The 24,113-nt window shown below is 35.9% G+C and overlaps 2 protein-coding genes across 3 annotated transcripts; both read right to left on the bottom strand.

Moving 5' to 3' along the window:
- Positions 1-2,380: 2,380 nt before the first annotated feature.
- LOC126601912 (DNA topoisomerase 3-alpha) lies at positions 2,381-20,413 on the bottom strand. 2 transcript variants are annotated; one of them, XM_050268686.1, is made up of 25 exons: positions 20,010-20,413; positions 19,646-19,824; positions 19,487-19,559; positions 19,100-19,222; positions 18,840-18,961; positions 18,690-18,762; positions 18,491-18,607; positions 17,826-17,909; positions 16,679-16,858; positions 16,423-16,551; positions 14,766-14,840; positions 13,848-13,937; positions 13,601-13,705; positions 12,911-12,945; positions 11,678-11,807; positions 10,581-10,633; positions 10,403-10,493; positions 9,568-9,606; positions 8,073-8,151; positions 6,035-6,106; positions 5,516-5,587; positions 4,255-4,419; positions 3,761-3,922; positions 3,137-3,257; positions 2,381-2,778 (listed from the first exon to the last, which is right to left on the bottom strand). In XM_050268686.1, the coding sequence occupies exons 1-25, from the start codon at positions 20,301-20,303 to the stop codon at positions 2,541-2,543; spliced, it is 2,901 nt and encodes a 966-aa protein (XP_050124643.1). In that variant the 5' UTR covers positions 20,304-20,413; the 3' UTR covers positions 2,381-2,540. The 2 variants fall into 2 exon arrangements, with proteins under 2 accessions (XP_050124643.1, XP_050124642.1); XM_050268685.1 differs by having other exon boundaries at positions 10,403-10,502; positions 20,010-20,412.
- A 2,327-nt stretch (positions 20,414-22,740) lies between these two features.
- Positions 22,741-23,902, bottom strand: LOC126601924 (nuclear transcription factor Y subunit B-7). The gene has a single exon (XM_050268702.1). The coding sequence runs from the start codon at positions 23,637-23,639 to the stop codon at positions 22,929-22,931; it is 711 nt and encodes a 236-aa protein (XP_050124659.1). The 5' UTR covers positions 23,640-23,902; the 3' UTR covers positions 22,741-22,928.
- Positions 23,903-24,113: the final 211 nt, after the last annotated feature.

Here is a 24,113-nt window from a genome sequence, read left to right as displayed (position 1 = left end):
TCCCACGTTCTCTCACTTTTTTAAACTCTTATTTTATTTATAAAAAATATATATTCACACACTTTGGTTCGTAAATAATACCATGAATGATTTTTTTAGAGTAAAAATATCATTTTCGTTAAAAGTGAACAGTACCGTGAATGTTTTGTCATTTCATTAAAGTAGGTAAAAAATCGTGATTTTGTCAAGCACAAGATTTGAGTAATTTCCTACAATTATTCGGCCAACCATTTGGACCTGGATTGTCTGCCATTCCCATCTCATACTTTCTCATCCCCTTCTATTTCTATGGTCACGATTAAGCCACGTTAATATTTTATATTCCTATTATTTTTTATCTTATTATTTTTATAAAAAAAATTAATATAAAATGTTGACGTGACTTAACTGTAACCATAAAAATAAAAAAAAATATGAAGGGGATGGAATGGGAGATGGCAGACAATCTAGGACTCAACCACTCACCATTCACAATACCAGGACAAAAGTGGCGTCAATCGTTGTGACAACAAGAATGGAGTCAATGGGACATTAAAGTTAAAACTATTCAAAGTACAAACAAAAACATAAATAAATAAATAAACAAATAAAAAATCAAATGACGCCACAGATCACAAAGCAAGGAACAGGTTTTGATTTATTTAGGTTAAGCTGTGTCTGTGTGCAAACATGTGTAGTATTGGTGGCAGGACGTCTGGTTGTTTGGTAACGGAGACAAGTTAATTAATGCATACCATTAGATTCTCTTTTTAAATCGAGAGATTTTTTAATATGGTCGGCATAGAAGATGGTATATTACGTGTTAAATTAGGTTTGTCTTTTCAATACCATGTGTTGTATGGTAACAGTACGTCTTCTCTTTTGACAACCTACGTTTGGAGGAATTTCAACGAATTTGACATGTTCATCTAATGCTAGTAACGTAATGAAACTGCGTGTACGAAATCCATCCCAAAAAGTTAGAGTGGTGATAAACCTATCCTATTGTCCTATCTTTTCACCCATATTTTAGTAAAAATGTTAATGGGATGTTTATCCTTTTATAAAAAAACTTTTAAATCCTTATTTATTTTATTATAATTAATGTTACTATAGCTCAAAAAAAAACAATAAAAAAAACCCCACTACCATTTCCCCTGTTCCCACCCCGTTTCTCACTCTCCCCACCACCATCTCTCCATCTCTCTCCCAAACTGGGAAAACTAAAAATCTCCCTCCTCATCAACCACCACCACTCCATAACCCAACCCCCACCCCACTGATGTCCACCTATGTTCCATCAAAATTGCATTTCAACCACTGACAAAGAGAGGGGATCTTCGTCCTCTCCCTCCCTCATGCTTCTCTCTCTTCCTCCCTTCCCGTTTCTCTCTCTACTTCCCTCCTGTTTTTCTCTGTTCCCAAAGGTACCGTTTGGTACGTGGGACGAGACGAAACGGAGTGGGACGGGATGAGTTTTTGGTGAATTTTCGTTCCACCAACTATTCGTTCCACATCCGAGGAACATAAAATTATAACCTCTCTGTCTCCTTCTTCTTCCTCCTTATTTCCATCCGATAGAATCTTTGCTCTCTCCCTTCCGTCTGCATACCAACCGATGCATACCAAACGATACAAAGAAGATGCCACCAAGAAAGTGTCAAATGTTTGGTTGTTGACGGGGGTGGGTGACGTTTTGAGGGGGTGGTGCGGCTGTGGTGACGACATTCTGATAAATTAAAATAAAATGAGTTTAGATATAAATTAGAAGATATTTTAGGAATAACAGGGGTGAAGAAATAACATTTTAATTTTTTAACTTTTTATAGTGGGTCAAATTATAAGGTGAGTGGGGAAATAAAACAATGAGGTGGGTCTAATAATACTCAAAAGCTATGAAACCAAAGTGAAATTTCGAGCAGATTGCAAAGATGGATTAAAAATGTAGATTAACGGGTTCATAATATAAATTACTATGTACAAATTATCTCCGTAAAAAGTGAATAAAATTTTATTCATCAAACTGTATAAAAACAAATGATCGAAATTAGTAAAAATATGACGAACTATTTATCTACTTTTACAATTGATTAACTAAACAACCTTAATTTTAATTGATTTTTTTTTTTTACAAAAATGATCTTACAAAGTGATTTATAATTTGAACAATTTCGATCTTAGCACAAACATTCATAAATTGAGCACAAAATATTTTGACGAGAAATTCCTTCACAATTTTGTGAGCTTTGTTCATTTTCACAAGCCACTTTCACATTCTTTACGAGTATAAGCAGTCATTTTAACTATTTTATTGGCACTCAAGTTTTATTTTATGGATAAGCGTATGTAATTGCAAGCCATTGTTGATTTGGGATGATTTAAATAATGGGCGTGACGGCAATGAAGATAATCTTTTGATTTTCATTAGAAAATTATCCTTTCAAATCAACATCACTGTAGAACACTAGGTACCTAACCTGATATATCTACGCTGAACAGTGACATCAATCTTTAAGCACAAAAGTAGTCACTAGAGATGTAATCTACGAGGTGGAGGTGCATCAGTTACCACGGTTCGGGCAAACATTTGCGAAGTGTGATGGATCTCCGCAAGCAAAACACCTTCTACCGGAGACGGGATCACCAGTCGCTGATACAAAACTCACCCCAGCAGCATCTCCTGCAACCCGGCCACCCCTACCGCTGCCACCATTCCGAGTGGGATTAGATGCTGGGGCACTAACATTTGCACGCTGAAAACCTCTTCCTCCGTTATCATTGTTGAGGCTATCCTCCCATCTGCACAAGGAGAAAGAAGCGTAGACCGGGAATTAGATAAGGTAACAACATACATGCACGCGCATGTACAGACATGTATAAACACAAACACCCCCAGATACGTGTATCTGTGCACGGTGTGTGTTGCAGTTACGATAAAATAAAGATTCGATAAAATTACTTAGCGCATAACAATCCATTTTGTTCAATTTAGATACAATCCAACGACTGAAGCATCAAATGCTTATATGAGAAAGACTGAAGAAAAAAAGGGCAAAAACCTTTGCGGGAAATGAAAATAATAGATTCACAAGGTCCCCTTTGGCATCTTAAACAAAAAGCAATTAATTGAGAAAACCAACTTTTTATCTTTACATACACAAAAAAGTTGCACGCCTGCGATTGACAAGAGTAGAATTTTCTTCCTCTGTTAGCTGTTGTATTAGCTGTTCGTAAAGCACATGGTGCACCACACGTAGAACATGAGATTGATACTTGTCCTGCAAACACATCACAAAAACACATTAGTTCGACCAAATGGTGCACGAACATAAATGGTATATGAACAACCAAGGGGGATCAAAAGGTCAGAAACTGTTTGACAAGATAATCATCTGACAACATGCTTTACTAATTAAGTTCCAATAATCCAGAATATGAAATATTTTGTTGGAATGTTTACAACTCACAAATTTAAGAACAAATTTTTTAACTTCACATGTTATGCTCATATAGGTGATAAATCTACATTTTAGGGTATGGTCATAGTGCTTACTGTTTAGAATATATCAAATCCTGGAGGCTTAAGCTTTAAGCTTTTGGGATAATTCGTACTTATCACCACCATAACGATTATTGTAATACATGATCTACTTCCAAAGCACTGATAATAGCAGTATATTATTGTCTCCTCTCATCCTCATTGTACATGCATCGGGAATTAATCCATTCAATATTCTAATTAAAAATTAAACAAATGCAAACCAAAATTCAGCAGTCATACCACTTTGTACATTCATAGGTCGAGGCCTTGCACTTTGCGGACCTGAAGATTGGGAAGGGCAATCGCCTGAAGAATGACCCGTTTGATGACAGTATATGCAAGCACCCTGCCTAGTATTACTTCGTTGGACATTGTTGGACATTGCTGGTCCACCCCCTCTTGCTGAACGTCATAGGAAACTTAATGTCAAAAATTGATGTTCCACTGTTTGGCGTTGCATATAACGACATGAGTGAAATTCTAATACCATTAAATTAATAGTTCTTAAAAGTATCATGATTATATTTCTCTAAAACAGAACTATCCGAAATTCATCTCTCTAACCTTATGAAACTCTCATTTTGATAGCATACTCCATTTCCATACGACCAACAATACAATACCTCTAACATTATATCAGTCTGCTCTCATCCTAAATGATTGTGCATGCCTCGGCAATTAATCCAGGCAATAGCTTCTCATTAAGAAAATATACAGAAGTTTAGCAGTCATACCACTTTGAACATTCATAGATTGAGGCCTCACCCTTCGAGGACCTGAAGATTGGGAAGGGCAATCGCCTGAAGAATGCCCTGCTTGATGACAATATATGCAAGGACCCTGCCTGGTATTACTTCGTGGGACATTATTGTTGGATGTCGCTGGCCCACGCCCTCTTGCTGAAAAACATATGAAACATCAGCGTTTGACTGTTTGGTGTCGCATATAACCACAAGAATGTAAGTTACCTTTAGTTGGACTAAAAGTCAACACTGTACAATTAATCTTAAATTTTGTCTAGAAAAAGCTTGAATGGTCGATTTCCAGATTTATATGCTGTCCAATGATGAATATAGGACAAATATCAATTAGAAATATTACATGTTTTTTTTTTATTTATAAAAAACACAGCTTCTATTGTCTAGACATGCACCACTCTTATGGTTAAAATGTATTTTCCCATTCATGATTCTAAGAACTAATCTTGTTCATCTGACCCTATCTTACCATGGAATCCAAGCTAGCTACCATATGAATGAGCCAATTCTGTTTTGTTGGAATGTAATAAACAGCACTCAAAGCAAAATCATTTTCTAATAAGAATTCGAACTTCTGATTGTATTGGATAAAGTTTCTCATAAAAAGTGTAGTATTTTGAATCGTATGGGACGAATATATTTCACCAAGATTGTGTAATTCGCATACAAAATTAAATTAAAAACATACACTGAGCACTTTTTCTATAAAGTTGTTCCAATTTTTCATTTCTTATGTCATTTATCATCTTAGTTAACTTTTATGAAAGAAGTTTTTCCGAGATCCCTATCTACCAAAATTTTAACTTCTGGTAAAGAAAGGCGAATTATTAACGTAAACAAGCTTTATAGGATGTTTTACAATGACAGTACAATTTTCAAGAGCACTCAAAAGTTAATACTTTACAAGTAAAAAATAATTGAAACCTTCGGTGGACAACTTACAAGTATATTTTTAACCATATAAAAATACATAAAAAGAAATCCACTAATCCAAAGATCATAATGTATCCCACTTTTCAGGGTATGATAAATTGTTTGCATAATGATGCACAAACCTCAAATAGTAGATGGAGGTCACAGTGGTGGGTGAAAGAAAATATGAAACTATGAGACTAATATAATTCGTGAAGATAACTCAAATCTCAAATACTCAATAACAAAATTCATATAAAAATTGGTTCTATTTGAAAAGGTAAATTGGTTCGATTAATTTCAAACAATTACTCACAACACAAACCTGATAACCGAGAACCAGTTCCACAGATTTCCGTCAACTGTCTAAGAGTCTCATCACAGCCGCCAATGCAACCTGATGGCACATATGCATGAATTTTCATGTTAGACCAACTATGGAATCATAAACTTCCAGACACTAGAAGCCTAGAGAGGTTAAGTTTTAAATGAATATAGAACTGAGAAACAATTTAAGAATCATCATGTCCGATTACTCTACTCAGATAGACTCCAAGTCAGATTTGAGGCCCATCCTCTCAGTAAAGAAGCCTTTTTCAGCACCCCAATCCAACTTCATTCAATGAACAATACTAGACCAACAATGCATGGTGTAATGGCTTAATATTTAGTATGCAAACATACGCATGATGGAATTCTCTGAATCATTTGATGGATTAATGAAGACAAGGAGCAAAATGGAAAAGGAAATGACTTCCATTCAAAAGCTAGAGAACAATCTATTGAAGGCAATCTCAAGCACCCTGAAAAACTCAAAGCTAATCTTACTTTATGCTGCACTTACCCAAATGGTTGGCACTATAGTTTGGTGGTATTTCTAGCCGCCGAAATGTAAATTGAATCAAGTAAACAGGACCTGAAAAATAAATAAATATATTGAAAAAATTAGATCCAAAATAATTCGAGTAGTAACACACAGAATTAGTGGACAACCTGCACCATATAATGCTTTAAAGAAGGTGAATTACATGACCTCCACAATTTCAGTGACAAAAAATGGGAACAGTTTAGGAGTGGGTGCATGTGAGCACCAAAGTTAAAAAATAATGCAGTACTGCAACACCACTAATTGTATTTATGGGCTCGACTTTTGTTTTTTGTACCCAGTTAATATACCCTAGTTAGACCCGTACAATTTTAGTACTCCATTGATTTTAGACGCTGAGAAGTATTATGTATGGATGACTGCATGTCCGCTTCATTTGAGACAGAATTATTATAGCCTGGAAAGACCTGTTTTACGGTTTGGTTGAGTTGCTGAATGCCCTTCCCTCGTGTTAAAGTTCAAGGAGGCCAATCTGTGTTGCACCAAGTCAGCAGAGTGTGGTTTTATTTTGCCAGAGGCATGTTTTTCTGTGGGGGCTGGGAGCAATGTGAGAATTTGAATGGACTGAAAGAAGGATATGTGACAATGTCAGGTGCTGGAGCAACTGGGTATAGAGTAAGACAATTTTTCATCTCTTTAGGAATCTCTTCCAACAATTCAAGAATTTTTCTAGAGTTAGGGAAAGGGGTTCTGCACTGAGTGCTTTCTGGATTGGTTTGTCTGTTGCCAGTTTTTTAAATGGATTTTATGCTTTGTCTGTTGTTTTAGGTTCGGTAAGCTAATGCCATGTTTGTAAACATTTTGTTTTAGTTTTTATTTCCTATGAAGGGGAAATTTAAGAGAAAAATGAATGATCCAGAAAGGGAGCTGAAGTAGATGTGGAAAGAAGGTATAAATAAACTGAAAACATCTTTTAGTTGTTCACTTTCAAGTTTTTGTTTCATATATTCTCCTCCATTTCTCCATCCTCCTTCCCACCACGCTCCTTTCTCATCTTTTAGTTGTTCACTTTCAAGTTTTTGTTTCATATATTCTCCTCCATTTCTCCATCCTCCTTCCCACCACGCTCCTTTCTCCCACATATTTCCTCTCCATCCCAAACAAAAATATCGAAACTTAAAACCAATAACGAAAAGTTCAATTGATAACCATTTCATCTTTTGTTTTTAGTTTTCACTGTTTTGATTGAGATATCAAGAAAGTATTGGGGAAGATGTAGGTGATGGAAGAGATGGGATGAGGAACAGAAGAATAATATTGAAAGTGAAAAAGAACTTAAACTAGTTTTCGGTTTTGAATTTTCATTTTGAGCGTCTTTCTTTGTACATTTCTTCTACATCTCCCACCATCCTTCATCCGCTCTTCTTCATCCCTTTGTTCCCCCATGAATTTCCCCTCTCACAAACAAAATATTAAAACCGAAACGAAAAAGAAATGGCATCAAATGGGCCTGAAATGTTTATAAAATGGATCCTAAAATATGTGTGCTTGTCTTCCATCATAATGCAACTCCCCTTGTTCTGTATGGTACAGTGGATGCATGTAAAAAGGGGAATCCTTGACAGAACCACCCCTTTCAGTTGATGCATTTGAAAAGATCGGTCAGAGATTAGAACCAGGTTTCTCCCACTTTGGAACATATAACTATCATAGTAACGAAAGAGATGATTCTTTAAGTAATTTCCTCATCATACGAATATTAAAAATTGATTCATTTTGCAAAAACAAAAAACGAAACATGCGACGGCATAAACAAAGTTCAGGTATAGATGGAATAACTTGACGACATTTACCCTTCAGCATCCAGATGATATTTGAAGTTTCCATCGATTCTACTTACATGCATATTATACAGCCCCCTTTTGTTGATGGATCCCTCAACGGTTATTTATATATATTATATGTATATATGAATCCTCATATTTCAGCACATATTAAATTGCATTTGTATCATTTATTTAGGCAGCTTTAAGGAAACAAAATAACAGAAAGAAACCTGGCGTGCATGAGTTGCAAACGTTAGTTGTTACAGCAGCTTCTGATACAGATCCAGGGAGCCAGACAGCATTCCTACACTAAATGTGTAGCAAATAGGTGTTACAACTATTTGACCAAAATGATGCCAAGTAAATGAAATATGATAGTCTCATAAAATTTCAAACATCATATTTCAACAGAATTAAACAGTTCCAACTTGAGAAAGACTCACGAAGCCCTAAATAAAAAAGAGATAAAAAAGAAGATCAATAAGAGGAGACTTGATGACTTGGTCTCTCACACACTTTTCTTGTCTAAAAAACTCCTATTCTACAAAAATAATCAAGGATAAGCTACAACGTGGAAACAAATACAAGTAAACCATAGACCCAAGAAATAAAGAACTCTAATCATCAACACGCAGCCTAGTAAATAGAATACAACGTAATCTCATTGAATACCACTACAACCGAAAGATTTGCTCCCAGTCCATATACTAAACACCACTTTAGCTTTCTTACACCTTCCAGCCACCTAATGCCTTTCCAACAGTCAACAACAATATTTTGGACAAACAACTCAAACTTGCTTCCTCAACTGTCTCCGCCATAGACTTAAAACGAGCAGCAAAGAAACATGAGATTCACACTTTCCCTATCTCATTTAGAAAGAGAACACCACTGGGAAGAAAAACTAAAAACTAAAAAAAATTAGCTTCTCCCATTTGAACCATATCACAAATATTGACTTTCCCATGCGCCATTAGCAAGCCATTACCATTCCAAATTTTCCCTTTAAGGTTGAAAGGAAGGAACTTCTAGCCTGTCACAAGGAAATCTGAGAAAGGGATTGCATGAAAATTCTCCTTAGGGATCTAAAAATCATTCCCTAGAATCGGGTTTACTTTGAGAAAGGCGCACACTTTCTAACAGCAGTAGTAATTCAGATAGCTCCTCCACCAATGCTTCATTCAAATTTCTCCAGACATCTAAGTCCCCACTATAAGCATAAGTAGCCCACAAGACAATGTTGGAATCATTAAGTTAAGACTGCAAAGAGCAATGGGTATCCTTCTCTAGTATTTAGATATTACTGCCAACGTAGAAAGACTACGAATAACATAAAGAAAAATTAAGGCTACTAATACCAATATAATAAATGAAAATTCATATAAGTGAATATTCTAAATGGAAACTTGTAGCCTACGAGTAGAATTAACGCAACACATGATAGGTTTACCCAATAATGCCCTATGAAGAGAACAATTTGAGGGATGTCAGTTATGTTGCTTCTTCCTCTGATCAAGATTTAATCTTGATCTCCATATAAAATATACACTAACAAATGAGAAACAAAAGGGGACATGAGGAGGCATACTAATCAGTCAGGTCAGAACAATGATATAACCAATAGATTGTCTTTCTTGTTAACAAATTGTTAAAAGTAATGCAGATAAAACTTCTTACAAACATGCAATTTAGACTAGAATAAGTATATCTTAGACACGGACCAACCTGAGGATAACCCAAGCATCCAACCATGAAATTTCCATCCTGTACGAAAGACACGTAACAATTACATAAGAAAAAAAGGTGGAGATGATTACAATTTACAAATGGTTGTAGACTTCCATAAAACAGTAATAAACTTATGACAAAGTTACAACTGTCAGCCATAAAGGAAACTGGAGAACAAAAGCCAGATCCCTGAAAAATAATTTACAAGAAAGTACAACTATGTACAGACTTAGATCTGAACAATACTCTATTTACATACTACAAGAACTCTAAAGCAATTTAATAAAACCAAGCATCCAAAAAGGGAAGCTTGGTAAAACGATTAAGTTTCCACTTATTTCTATTAGGATTCCTTGTAGTAATCACATCACATACTCAAATCCCCTTAATCAATGGTCTATATTCTAAGAGGAAAAGACATCAAAATGAATCAGGCTTAATGATATAATGAAATTTATAACATTTTAGTTTCACTAATCACACCTTTTTCATTCTAAAGTTAACATGGTTTATTCTCTTTTTGAAGGTTCCTTGCTACAGGAGTTTGTCGAGTTTAATCTCTAATTTTAATGATATATATTTTATATGCTGGTTTTTATGGCTAACTATACTTTTTGAGAGCACTAAAGATGATAACTACAAAGAAACCTGCTTATATGACTTCATATCAACAAAGCAACCAGCTTGTTTCCTAGAGACACATGTTCGCTAAACAAATACTTCAGGTTTTCTTGAAGGCTTTACACACTTAAGATAATGAGGCTTAAGTGAATAATTTTAGGCAAGAAACTTTGCAAAGCGTAAACATAATGAGGCTCAAGTGAATAATTACCCGGTTTTGTCTAAGTACCATATCTGCTTCATGGCACAGTCCACATCGCCGAATGAACTCTCCAGATGTGTGCTGATCATCCCCACTAGGCCTGCCAGATCTGCATCAAGTTGAATGACTGCCATTGCTATCCTAGAAAAATATATACAGTGGAGAAACAAGAGGAAAGTAAAGTTACCTCTCAAAGAATACTGACATGGCTTCAAAGAGTTTTACTTTGTTCAACCTTGCCTGCAAAATTCCAGATTTTGTGATCATCAAGGTTTAAATCCTACAACATAATGAAATTTCTATTTTTTCTTGGCATCGATCCAAAACTGCCAAGTTGTTTTCAAAGCCAAAGGTCTTTGGGATGGATATTATTCCATGTTACACAATTTAATACTGATTTTCATGCTGTATGGAAGCAGCTTGAAGAATTTTTTATTACAGGAACTTGGAATGCTTATACATGTGGAAAAAGAAAAAGAAAAAGAAAATATCTTGCCTGTTACAAAATTAAAGTTTCAAGACCACTTATGTATGAGTCCCAAGCTCGGCTTTCATCATATGCATTGTATATTTCAATGGATATGCCAATCTATGTTACATGTCTAATTGATGTGTTTGTAGCTTTCCCAAAATTTTCATAAAATCTCCAATATTTTTTGATAAATTTTTTTCATTTTTTTAACTACATGATATTTCTTTTAATAGTTCATATTTCCACTGATATTTTCATAAAACGAAACTACCAGCATATCAGTGGACACTAAGGTTGCCTTGGTATGCGGAATGGAATTCATGGGAAAATATTTCCCATTTCTTTTCCTAGAGGAAGGGAAATGCAAAATTTCTTTCCCAAGCTTGGTAACAATGGGAAAGAAGGTAGAAAATATCATTTTTTGGGGGGATATAAAGGGCAATTTTAATGAGGAGAAATTTGTCATAGAAAAATAGGAAATATGGCAATCAATACATTTTTTGGTTTCCCATGGGGAAGGAAAGTGAATACAAAGGGGGTGGAGGGATTCACTCCCCACCCCCTATTTCCCCAAGACCCAGGAAATCATTTCTCAAACTTGGACTTACCATACATGGGAAAGTCAGCACTTTTCCATTCTCAAGTTCTCTTTCCCGCATACAAAATGTAGTCTGACAGTTTCATCTTTAGGTGATATATGTTCTAAAGTCTAATTAGTACGATATGGTTGTCTATGTGCATAAGACTAGAATCAGAATAGAAAAGAAAATTAAGCTATAAATAGTAACTGTAAAATCAAACTACGAACTTACATCTAGGAAGCAAGCTTTCATTTGCTGCAAGCAAGTTTCCAAAACTTCAGCTTTGCTCTTAGCACCTTCACTAACAGCTTTCATGTCACGCTCCATAACAGCTCTAAGGTATGGTTTCCACAGTTTATACCTAGTAAGTAAAGATTCGCATAAATTTGATTCCCCTTGAATTTGAAAAGACATACATCAGTTAACAAATATTGTTCTTTCTAGATATGAAGTCATTAAAAATCATGTGAAACAAAAAATATCTGCAAGTAAGCTTCATGTGGAGCTTTGAAGCTTCAGACTTCTAACCATATAATAATAATTATTGGACAGCTTTGTAAGCATATTGACATGTCATACATTGTAAACTAGAAAATGAAACTTCAAATATGAGGTTTTTTCATGATAGAATATAGGTAACCCTCAAGAGTTCACTCAACAGACTTGCTGATCTTGGATATATTTATTTACTGAGCAATAAAAAATTATTGGCAGTAATCATACAACACAGTACAAAGACTACGTGTAGTGAACAAAAGATCCACAATCTATATGATACAACTCTCATAAAAAATTCCAAAAGAGAAGAGGACTTTCATCGGAAATAGTTTCATATATACTTCAAATTGTAGTAGTTTAAGTCCCAAATGACTTACACCTCAACGGTCAACGCCTTGTATACTTTTTAATTTTTTTGGCAGTCTTCATTTTTAACGGTACACAATGTTTTATCATATTTTTCAAGATGTATAAATCCTTTACTTTTTTATTGATATCCCAGGACTCTAGTCAGCATTTGCTAACAGAATCTAAAATGGACCACTGATGAACCATACAATATCCCTTCTTACTAGCATTCGATGGTTCATTCATTTATAAAATATCTCATCAATCATAAAACATGTTTTACAGATTTCCAGGTATGATAAGAAAATTCAAAATCAATCTTCATATAACTCCTTTAGTTAGTTTCTGCGGATAAACTAAAACATTAACATGCCACCCAACAAGAAATTATGATTCCATAGCAAACTAGTTTAATAGAAACTGATTCACAATGGGCTTGCTTGTAGCTCAAGTCAAATGGTTAAGAGCATTTACCCCTACACTAAAGGTCCTCGGCTCGATTCCCCCCTCTCACTCTATCGCTTGTATCAAGAAAGAAAAAAATGCAGCTGATTCTTAACAGTAGTTTAAGACTCAAATATTATTTTTCAGAAATGAAGATGAATTTGAATTTCTTACCCCATGTCATCATATCCCATCACCAACGCTTCGCCCTGCAATTATGCCAAATTATCAATACAAACTCCACTAGCTTTCTACTAGGATACAACAAAGAAATGTTCTTTTTCTTTCCGCTCCTGGTGGATTACTTGTCCACTCTACTGTAAAGAATTTCTAATAAAATGAAATTTCTCCTTCTAATAAAAAGAAGTTCAAGCATTCAGCATCACTTTTGCACATTACACACCATTCAGGAGAATGATACCAACAGGGTTTCCTCCTCTATACCATGTCATAGGAATTCACCTACTATGAGCAATTGTCCAAGCAAAAAGCCCAACCTTTAGCCTTTCAAATTTCGTGAGATAAACAAATAACGAGAAAGTAGGAAAAGTCGTGCAAAAGAAAAAAGAAAAAAAAACTCATGACTATTCCAACTCCAAATTCTGCTATCATGCCTAGATGGGAGCAACACGACATATTACTGAGAAGACCTTTTGAGAACTACAAATAACCTTCCAATTCATTTTGCTCCCCACTTCTTTTTTCCTAATATTAACTAATTGTTTCCCTCGCAACAAGAAGCAAACAGTAGGCAAGCCCCTCCCTCCCAAATAAAAAAAAACAACAACATTCAGGAAAACCATACAAAGATTAAACATGAGGGAGAAAGAATATATCATATTGTTATAGCCAGAGAAAAGTTACAAGATTGGTCGGTGAGAAACGCATGCTTGAGTCCTTGGTTGCATAAAATCGATCCAGCAGCTTTTTTATGTGATCATGCATCGTTGCATCTGTGCCAATGCCCTCCTAATAAATCAAACAAAAAGGTTAGAAAAATATATTTAAAATATGTAATAATGTATACAGGGTATATACATGAAAAAAGTAATAAAAATCAATATAGCTGCCTAAGAAAATTACTAAAGAGATAAATTCATAGAGTCGATACCTTGTCCATACAACTCAGCAAATCAGCTTCACTTAAAAGTGGTGGAGGCCTAGTGACTCCCGAATCAAGAGTTAATGTTGTTGGGACAAACTGCAAGATAAATGATTATTGTTTTAATGTATAACAATCCTATGGTTTTACAATGCAATTTACAACATAAGTCACAGTTTCATTTCTTTTTCTTTTCTGTTGGCCAGTCATAAAGCAGAGGGTTAACCACAGGCTCAATAACAAAAAAATCTGTACTGCAAATTTGTTAGAATCTTTGTCTTCCCATTTTTTTCCCTTCTTTTGCCTGCAGTGTGTATGTGTGTGTGTTTAAAAGGATTAAAACATGATCTGACACAAATTTTGCACACCCATTGAACCGTTATGCCATAGTTGCACTTAATAAAAATGTAATTTCAACAGTCCTTTTATCCGCCCCCTAAAAAAAACAAGAATTCAAAGTACAAAATTGATACAATGAAATAATACTCAATCTTTAAGAACAAAAAAAACACTGAATTAATAAGGGATCCTAGAAATAAACTTGAAATTTTAAAGCCATATCAATGGCCAATTTAGTTAATGCTCACCTAATTAAGGGTCAAACATACATCATAAATCACCAATAACATTAGCCAAACTTCTAGTCTCTGCAATTTGATGACTTACATGATAATTTGGGTAACTCAGTCATGTTTTATCACTTGATCTAACAGTTCGACCACACATATTCACTTGAAATCATTTCATATTAAGTAGGATGTATATTTAGAGTCATATGCTAGATTATGGTTTTCAGCTCGCTGATAGGATATGAGAAAAGGCTTGTGAAATGGTGACAGAGAGATCATATATACAGGAATGAAATAAAACAATAATTGAACACCAATTGAAAATTTCGATGCATAGCTTAATGTTTAATAAACACACCTGTTGTCCATATTCATATGTTGGTAGCAACGAACCTCCCCATGATTCAAATCGATAAACGTCTAAGTAATTTTTCTGGAAAAGAAAAAGTAATTGAGTCAAATAAAAAATTTAAAAACTCATTCTTATTTACAAATAAAGACTTGATTATGTAGTACTGCTTATTTTCCAAACATATAAAAACTATTGATTATGTATTGCCAAACCATCACATAGGGACAATTCAAAAATCATGCAAGATGTACGAACACATTGAAAGCATATCAAACTCACCGCAGGAAAGACAAAACGGCAAGGCCCAAGGATACTGTTCAACTTCTAAGCCTAGAGCTGATTCAGGACCAAGAAAGAGACTTACTAGGAAGAAAGTAGAACAGAAAATGGATCTGGAGTCTAGGGTTACAGTTCCGAGGTTTGGTATGGATTTCAGGTTCCCCAAATTCGGAGTGTTGGGACCCATATTTTGGTCCTGACTGAGTTAGAGGTAATGGGTCTAAGGTCCTGGACATGGGGTCCATCTCATTTATGTTAGCAAAACATCACATGCTAGTAATAAGAAAATAAACGCTCAAACTCAAACCCTAAGTCAGCCATATAAGCTATACAAGAGGGTCTACTGCAGAGTAGCCAATGTCACAAGTATTTGTACAGCTTGAGAAGCATGGGAACGTGAAGCTCCTACAATGAACATCAGCATTCATTGTTTCGCAATTTCCACACTTCAATTCCCCTTAGTTAATACATTTTTGGGATTTACCATGCCAACTGCTGGCATTACCCTACTTTAAACCTTTCCCTAGAAATCCAGATAACACATCTCTTTTCAATGACACTGTGACCCTCCAACGCCAGTCTTCCTCCTCCCACCACAGGGCCACCTTATTAAACATATTTATATACACATGCATATCATGAAAATATTGCTCACTCTCATACAGTGTTTCGCTAAACTTTTAAAAACGGGGTTCAAGAAATTGGTCAGGAAACCAACTTTTGCTATTTTCCGCAGAAACTTCCGCTGATATCAATACTTCTATATATATTTCTATAAACAGGTTTACAAACATAATCAAGTATTTTTGGATCACTCCAAAGGACTACAAAATTGATAATTCATGTTTTGAAACAAACTTTAGTCTTTTAAAGTCTAGGATTTTCATGTATTGTCCTAGTCAAACTATGTTTTCCTAGTCTTTAAAAGTCTAGGACTCGCTCCAAAGAACACTACGAGTGATTTCCGGAACTCTACTAGAGGGATGTAAGTAGTTTTAATCATTTCTTATATTTATCCGCTACCAGATCTCCTACCATCACCCCTTTTCAGCCAGCCAAAACACAAGAAAGTACACATCTAAAGAATTCCCAGCACAAGTAGCTAGTAAGAAATGGCACTAAGATCACTGTAGGCCAAAAAAAAAACCCACCCAAATTTTTTCAAGGCGAACCTAATCTTGACTCTTGACAACACCTTTCTCATGAAAGTCAACACGCAGCTTAATGGTTACAGAGTTTCCAACATTTGAACAAAAACAAAAAACAAAAAGATAACACTTAGTTAGGGGACTAAGAAAAAATATAAAAAACATATATTAACCAGCAAGACCAAAATTTGACTCCAAAGAGTAAAGAAGAATCAAGACTGGAACAGAAAACTCACTGCTAGTATAACTCTCCCTGAAGCAGAGAACAATTCACCAGCAATATCAATCTCAACAGTGGTTTCTGCCCCTACAGCTGGCTGTGAGACACATGCCAGGAAATGGCGAACAACCAGCTCATACAATCTCTGAAAACAGAAAAAAAAAAAAGATAATACAAGATAAAGTATATATCTCAGCTTGGATCAAATAAAAGAGCAATTGAAGAACATGCACTGAACAAATTATCACATGTGCATGCCTTAGACTACTTACATGGTGATCTTGACTCCATCCTGATTCTCCAGAAGAAAATTTAGTGGGGTGGATAGGTGGATGGGCCTTGTCATCATGTCCACCATTGCTAGGGTTTTTCCAAAGCCCAGATGCTGGGTCCAACAATCGTTGAGCATATGATCCCCATCCAGGATGCCTTTGTTGTTCTTCCACAATTGCCTACATTACGATCCAACTAGTCAGTCATGCAGCAAAAGGCAATGAAATATTACCAAAATAGAGCTGCAAGAACCGAGAGATGAACAGAATAAGCGTTCTATGAGGCTAAAACCCCGAAGAGTGAAAAGGCAATAAAAATGACAAATTATGCTAATGTATGATAAATGGCATACAAAGGGGAACTTTAAAGGCTTCAAAACAGAAATCATTTCATGTTCCACAAGTTAAAATGACACTTCCAGAAGTACTACTCATTTTGGTAATTTATTGTTCAACCTCCCCTCCAGTCAGAGTTCATAAAACTAGATTGAAAGGAAGAAAGGGGGGAGTTGCCCATGCATCTATAATCGAGGATCGACTGAGATTTAGTCTCGAAGATCTGCTTTTCAAGAAGGAAAGGCACTCGAGACAGAGCAAAATTTGATAGGCTTAGGAAGGGACAACAACACTAAATTTTTTCACAAAGTGGCAAGTGGGAGAAGAAAAGAGTAACTTGATCATATAGCATGGACTTTCTTGGTCATGCTATCGAGATGAAAAACTTTGATCTTAAATGGAATCAAAATACTTAAATAAAGTCAACCATAAATATACTAAAACCCTAAGCTACGAAACCATACCCTGCACCATTCTTGTGCATCCACAATCTCCTTACTCAATTTATGAGAACATTAGATCTCATGCCATAAATGTACGCATACATTTTATTATTGCATCCACCTACATGAACTAGTTTCTCTGTGAATTCTGTCATTCTCTATTCTCTAACCATCTTTGTTCCAAATTCTTCATTGCTCTCACATTGCATCTGCTTGACCTCAATTCCTGAATTAGTTATTTTCAAATTCTTTTACCCAGCCTATATCAAAATCCTAAATTGTACAAAATCTCAATGCTTTTCAACAGTTACTACTGCCAGAACCAGTAACATAGTTTGTGATTCTCAATAGAAGAAAAGGTTACTAACACGCAAATCCGTCCTTTCAGAGAAGCCATCAGTTTCCGTACGAGGATAACTGATGAAACCAGCTTGGTACAGCTCTTCTGCCACCTACAATCAGTAAGGGTGAATGAGTGCAGGGATAAAATGTGATGAAATCCACAGCCACAAAAACATGTCAAATGTCTATTAAATGAATATGAAATAGAATTTAAGAAAAAGGATGTTGCCCCTTTACTGCACAAGAAATATATTATTTTTATCCTCCCCTTTGGAGAAGAAGAAAAGTGAATATATTATAATGGCAAATAACCCCTCTGAAACATTTACTGACATACAACGGAACCAGCCCATTTCATCAAACTCTAAGACCTAAATACCTTCAGTCACAACTAGAAGATTCATAGAAAATTATAAATTATGAGACAATCATTTAAAATTCTACTCATAAACTATACATCTGAATCACAAATCAAACTTTAGTAGAAAACCAGGAATGGCAGTGCCTGTAACTTAAATTCAATGCTATGGATAAGTCTATTAGGTTCTTTCCCTTGTAGCTTCAAAACAATGACAAGGACAGTCAAATCTTTAGGAGAACTATGAAGCAATTGGCATTGATTTTTTTATCAATTTACCTGCAACCCAGAAACAGATATACATCAAGACAACATTGTGGCCCATGTGCTCACCTTCATTGTGTGTTCAGAACTCATCCGAAAGTATATTGAGGCACGCTGTTCAAGCTGAATTGTATTCAGAGGATTTGGAGGCTTTTTCAGCTTCTCCTGTTGTCTAACCTTTGTCACCTGTGTTTTGGAAATTTTAAAGCGGAGAGTGCAAATGGATATACGAAAATTAGTAATGTTACACAAACTCAACATGACTTACAGTAGCAGTTGGTTCCTCAACACACATTTCATAAATAACAACAGCACAAGCGTAGTCAAATAAATGTCCACGCCTGCAAAAGTATTAAAATCATTAAACTTCAAATGGTTGCTGAAGCTGAAAAGGAAACACAAAGTCTTCACAATTTACATCCAATGGAATGTAGCAATGCCTTCATCTGATCTGTGTGAACAGTTTATGGTCCAAAACTCCTCTGGCTCGTGCGACTGTATTTCCCAATATCTCTCCACAACAAATCCAAGTGTAGGGAACTACAAACAAAGGGAAATTATAAAGCATAGATAATTGTAGGGCACTGTGCTGAAAGGGGAGGCAGATTGAATATTCTGACATTTAAATCAGTATATGTTATGGATCTAAAGTTTGTAAACTTGTAATCAATTACATACCTGGCAAGGACCATAACTTAGAACAAGATTTCTGTCACTTGCAGTGGAATCAATAACAAATGCATCTCTCAGCAGCATAGTCTGAAACCTAGTAAACGAAGCACCAATCCGAAGATCTATTTCCTGCAGAAAAAAGAAAAGAAGATTAAACTTTATTTGACACAGGAAAACAGTGTTACCAAAGAATGATAGACCAATAATGTTAGTATGAAGATATGACTAACAGTGATCCCTTGAGTTAACCACAAATAGTGGGTGGTGAGAAACGTAGGTGTCCTAGAGCATAATTTGTAGTTCCCAAAAGTCTATAGGGTTTTATATAACCTAACAAACTAACTTGGAAGTTACGACCAACAAAAAGAGAGTTGGGTAATGAAAGGTACTCACTTGCCTAGCATCCACTGCATCAGCAAAGAATTTGTTTGCGTTGACAAGATTCTGCACTGCATTATAGATATCCCTGAAACGACAATAAAATTAAACAGTGCGGTTCGACTACTTGAAACCAAGAGGAATGAAAATTTGGAATTTAATTAGGTCCAGAACCTTTCAGTCAAAGCTGAGAAACGAGCCCTCCTTATGGTAAGATGACGATTCACGGCTGTGCATACTTCTATGACTTCAAACGCAATGTTTTCTCCTTCTCTATCACAATCGAGCCACAAGACAAGCCACTGGCACCTCCTTGCTTCCTCCTCTAACGTCCTCTTGATATCCAACTTGTCCTACATTTTTATATTTACAATCCACACAAACAAAAATCAGAGGCCAACATTGCTGCATATTCGATTGCAGATTAACACACTACTCTTGCTACTGCCCTAACACACCAGTAAGAATACGGTAAATAAATCAAATAGCCCTAACATATCAGAATCCTTGACGGAGAGAGAGAGAGAGAGGAGCTGACCTCAGGGACTTTTTTATGGACGGGAGCGGTAAAGAGAAGGGCGGGGTCGCAGGCGTGCCACTTTCGAAAGCGGTCCTCAAATTCGAGCTCCATGAGGTGGCCGGTGACGGAGGTGACGAGCATGTGGCAGGGGCGGCCATTGATTGAGTAGTTGAACTCGTAGATTTTGTTGTAGCGGGATCGGCCTTCCCTCACTCTCAGCCCTTGCCCTTGGTTCCCTGACAGTAATGTCGCCACCGACTTAGCCACCGATGGCTTCTCCGCCACGTTCAGCACCCTAATACCCCCTGACATTTTCACCACTCTACTCGCCCTGCCTCCATTTGATTTCGCCTTCGAATTGAACTCTACTTCCTGGATTTTCCCGCTTGCGCCAACTCCAATTGTTCGGAGGGATTTTTCAGGGAGCCTATTTCTTTATTTTGGGCCTTTTCATTTCTGATTCTGACCCGACCCGCCTTACCAAACCGTTGGACGCAGAAAGGACCTCTAACTCTATTCACCAAAGCACGTGGCCGGGTTATTGCTTTTGTATTTTTGGGTTGGGCTTTACTGGTAGATCTTGATCCATTTGTAGGACACCAGCCACAAGTTTTTGCTTCTTTTTCTTTCTCACTCACATATAACTATAGTTTTACTCTTCTACTTTCTCTCTCCCGCTTCGTGTTTTTCTCCTTTTTTTTTATTTTTATTTCAATTTCTTTTTTAAATTATCATGTATTTAAACACACACATAATGTGTGATTTTTATCTAGTTGTATTTAGGAAGGAGCATAAAAATTCATGAACCGGGAAACCAAACTGAATCACAACAAATAAACCGTAAAAAAACTGTCAACTTTGGTCAAAGAACTAAACCGGGCACGGTTGTTTCTAACAAGTATATTGTGTCAATAGCACCAACTGCTGAGTCAATTTAGAAATATGAAATGATAGTAAGTGGTCGTATGGTTTAGGTCACATAGATTGAATGTTAGCGCCACTAGCACCAAATAGATCGATTAATTGCGATACAAACATGTAAAGAAATAGGTCCAAGATAAAACAAAAGGAAAATTTTATTTGAACGCATATAACCTCACTCTACACCCAACTTAAATTTAAAATGTGAATGATCAGTTTTACCCTATTGTATAATTACCATAAAACACAAGATGAAATCAGAAATGAAACTAAAATTTATCAATAAACCCACTAATCAATATACTCACCTCCGGTTCCAATGACAACGGAGAGCCTAAGTTAATTATTATTACTAGTTTATGCGTATGCATAAAATGCTTTTGAGTCTTCTAATTCATGCAGATTTGAATTACTGTGGCTAAAACCCAAGTGATGCCTAAGAATATGGATTTACAGATTACAATTCCACCACCCAATACACCTAATCTTAAAACCGAGGAAAAAACTTGAGATTAAAGCATTTGAAAAACGCTACTGCATTTGTTTATGAAGCGGCAATGGGATAAAAACAATGGGAATGCAATTCAGATAAAGCACACAAGGATTAAAACCAACTCGATTTATATTGTAAGAGAAATAAACATATTGGTTTAACATTTCAATCTCAAATAAGCACAAAAACACCATAACATATGAGTTAATTACTTCATTTAATCTTGCCTGCTCACATCACTTCCCGGTTCTAGATTGCTTGTTTGACCAATTCATCAAACACGACTCCATATATGTATGGACATTACACTCTTAATCAACGAGTTGTGGAAAACAAGTTGTAGAACATTGATTTTGGATTTTTATTTTTAAAATGGGTGTAAAGATAAATTTGCATATTATATTAGGTTTGTGAGGGTAGTTTAGGTAGTAAAATTGGGTTTAAAGAGATATTGATAATTTAATTAAAAACTATATGGGTGTAAATAATAAGTTAGGTTTAGAAAGAGGTTATATGAGTTCAAATAAAATTTCCCAAAACAAAATTGAAGACATCATAATAGTCAGTTCAATCAGTTACTTTCAATTCAAACAAACACAATCCAACAATCAAACAAAAATAAAGAACACTACAATATTGGTCAAAACACCATACTTCTAAAAGAATACATGTTATTAAACTTACTTTTCAAAACGTTATGTTTATAAACAACTAATTATGTTGATGCACAAAATCGAGTTGTTAAGGGTAGGAGGGAGAAGCAACTTGCATGGAAGGTAGAATAAGTATCGAAGGGTATCAGTGTGGTACCGACCTAAGAGCCTTCGATGCTTGAGTTAGCAATATGTGTTTAAAACACCATGTGGCAGAGTTTAATGGTAAATATAGTTTTGAATAGTAATAACAATTACCTTTAGAAGGAAGTAGAGATTACCATTTTAAAAAGGCAAGTTGGTGGAACTTTTTTGACTTTTCCAATGTGGGTTTGAATGTAGCTAATATAATGTTGTCACTTGTCGCATTATGATTAGTTATGGGAATAGTTAAAGGGTACATGACTGTTGCGTGTTGTGGCTGGCTCCCACTTGTTGCGGGGTTGGTTCATGTGCTTCGGCAAGAATGCCTTAGTAGGAGACACTTCGGTGCATTCATGGTGCTTCATAATTGACAGGTACTTGATGGTTTTGTGGTTGATATGATATGGTGCAAACAAACCCTAATTAATCCTTATAGGAAATAAACCAAATCCTATCTACAAGAAAACCCTAAGACATAAACTCTTACCAATTAAATACACACTTTTACTTCCTTATGATCCAAACAATCAAGGTTGAGTTGAGTTCATACGTAAGTGTTTATATATATTGTCAACAACATTAATTAAATTACATTTGTATTGATTAGCACGATATAGATATATATATATATATATATATATGTATATATGTGTATGTATAAGGAGGGTAGGTAGGCCGGGGAAACTCAAGCAACAACGAAGAGAAAAGGCCCGATTGAATATCTTCTTACCAATGCCCCACTGAATCAATCTGATCCTGTTGTGGCTGAAACTGTTTTTGAATTGAACTTGGGGAGAAAGGCAAAGAAAAGGCCTGATGATGATCAGCCATGAATGACGGCTGAGATATGACATTCGTCGTCGAAGAATATACACTGCTACTACTATTATTATCGTAAGGTAGTAAAGTTTGGTTGTGATGATCGTGTTGATCTGGTTGTTGTTGTTGCTGGTGCAGCCTTTGCTCCGATCTTTGTTGCTTTGGAACGTTTAGCTTTTCTCCTTCGAGATCTCTATATTTATGGAGGTACGATTTTAATGGATGTACATAATCCTCGAACCCGAGCGTTGTGATAGCCCAAATGATGTCCTCGCCGTTGATGGTCTTGCGCTTTTCTCTTTGGCATTTGTCGGATGCTTCTCCTGTAACGAAGCTGATGAACTCGGAGACGCATTCTTGGACAGTTTCCTTTGCATCTTTTGAGATTTTTCCGTTGCCCGGAATCACTTTCTTCATAATGCGACCGACGTTGGCGATGGGAAGGAACCTATCTTGTTCTTTGTTGTGGTGGTTGTGGTGTTGGTGATTGTTGTTGTTGTTACTAGCACTTGCACATGCAGTAGCAGTAGTACTGCTCTTTAAACTGCATGGGGTTTCTGGGCTTCCTCCTCCTCCACTTGGCACATATAGCCTCTCATCATCCGTTTCCCTTTTCATATTAGTGATTGATTGGTGAGAGAGAGAGAGATAGAGAGAGAGAGAGAGAGAGAGCTTTTGGAGGATTTTGGTTTTTGAATGGGCTAAAACAAAACAAAGGAAAAAAGAGCGCAGAAAAATAGAAAGAAAAAAGGAGAAACAAAACAAAGGAAAAAAGAGGGCAGAAAAATAGGCAGGTGAAGAGGGAGTGTTAGCTTTGGTTGATTTTGAGCAATTAAAAATCCCAGGGACTCGCTCTATCTCCCCGGAGTCAACATCTGCTAATTAACTGTCTTCACCTAATCTAAGCAACCCTTTCCCCTCAATAAATTTCACTCCCTAATTACGTGGCAGAGTCTTGTTCTCTTGGTCACTCGGTGATTAAAAATTTATAATCATCCGTCCTTAAATTTGATTGAAATTGATATCAAAGATCGAAATTAAAACCTTAAAAACATTTTTCGATCATCAGATGGGTGACTAGTCAATAAGTGA

This window comes from Malus sylvestris, chromosome 15 (assembly GCF_916048215.2).
Source record: "Malus sylvestris chromosome 15, drMalSylv7.2, whole genome shotgun sequence".
NCBI lineage: Eukaryota > Viridiplantae > Streptophyta > Magnoliopsida > Rosales > Rosaceae > Malus > Malus sylvestris.
This window is presented reverse-complemented; position numbering and strand designations above follow the sequence as displayed.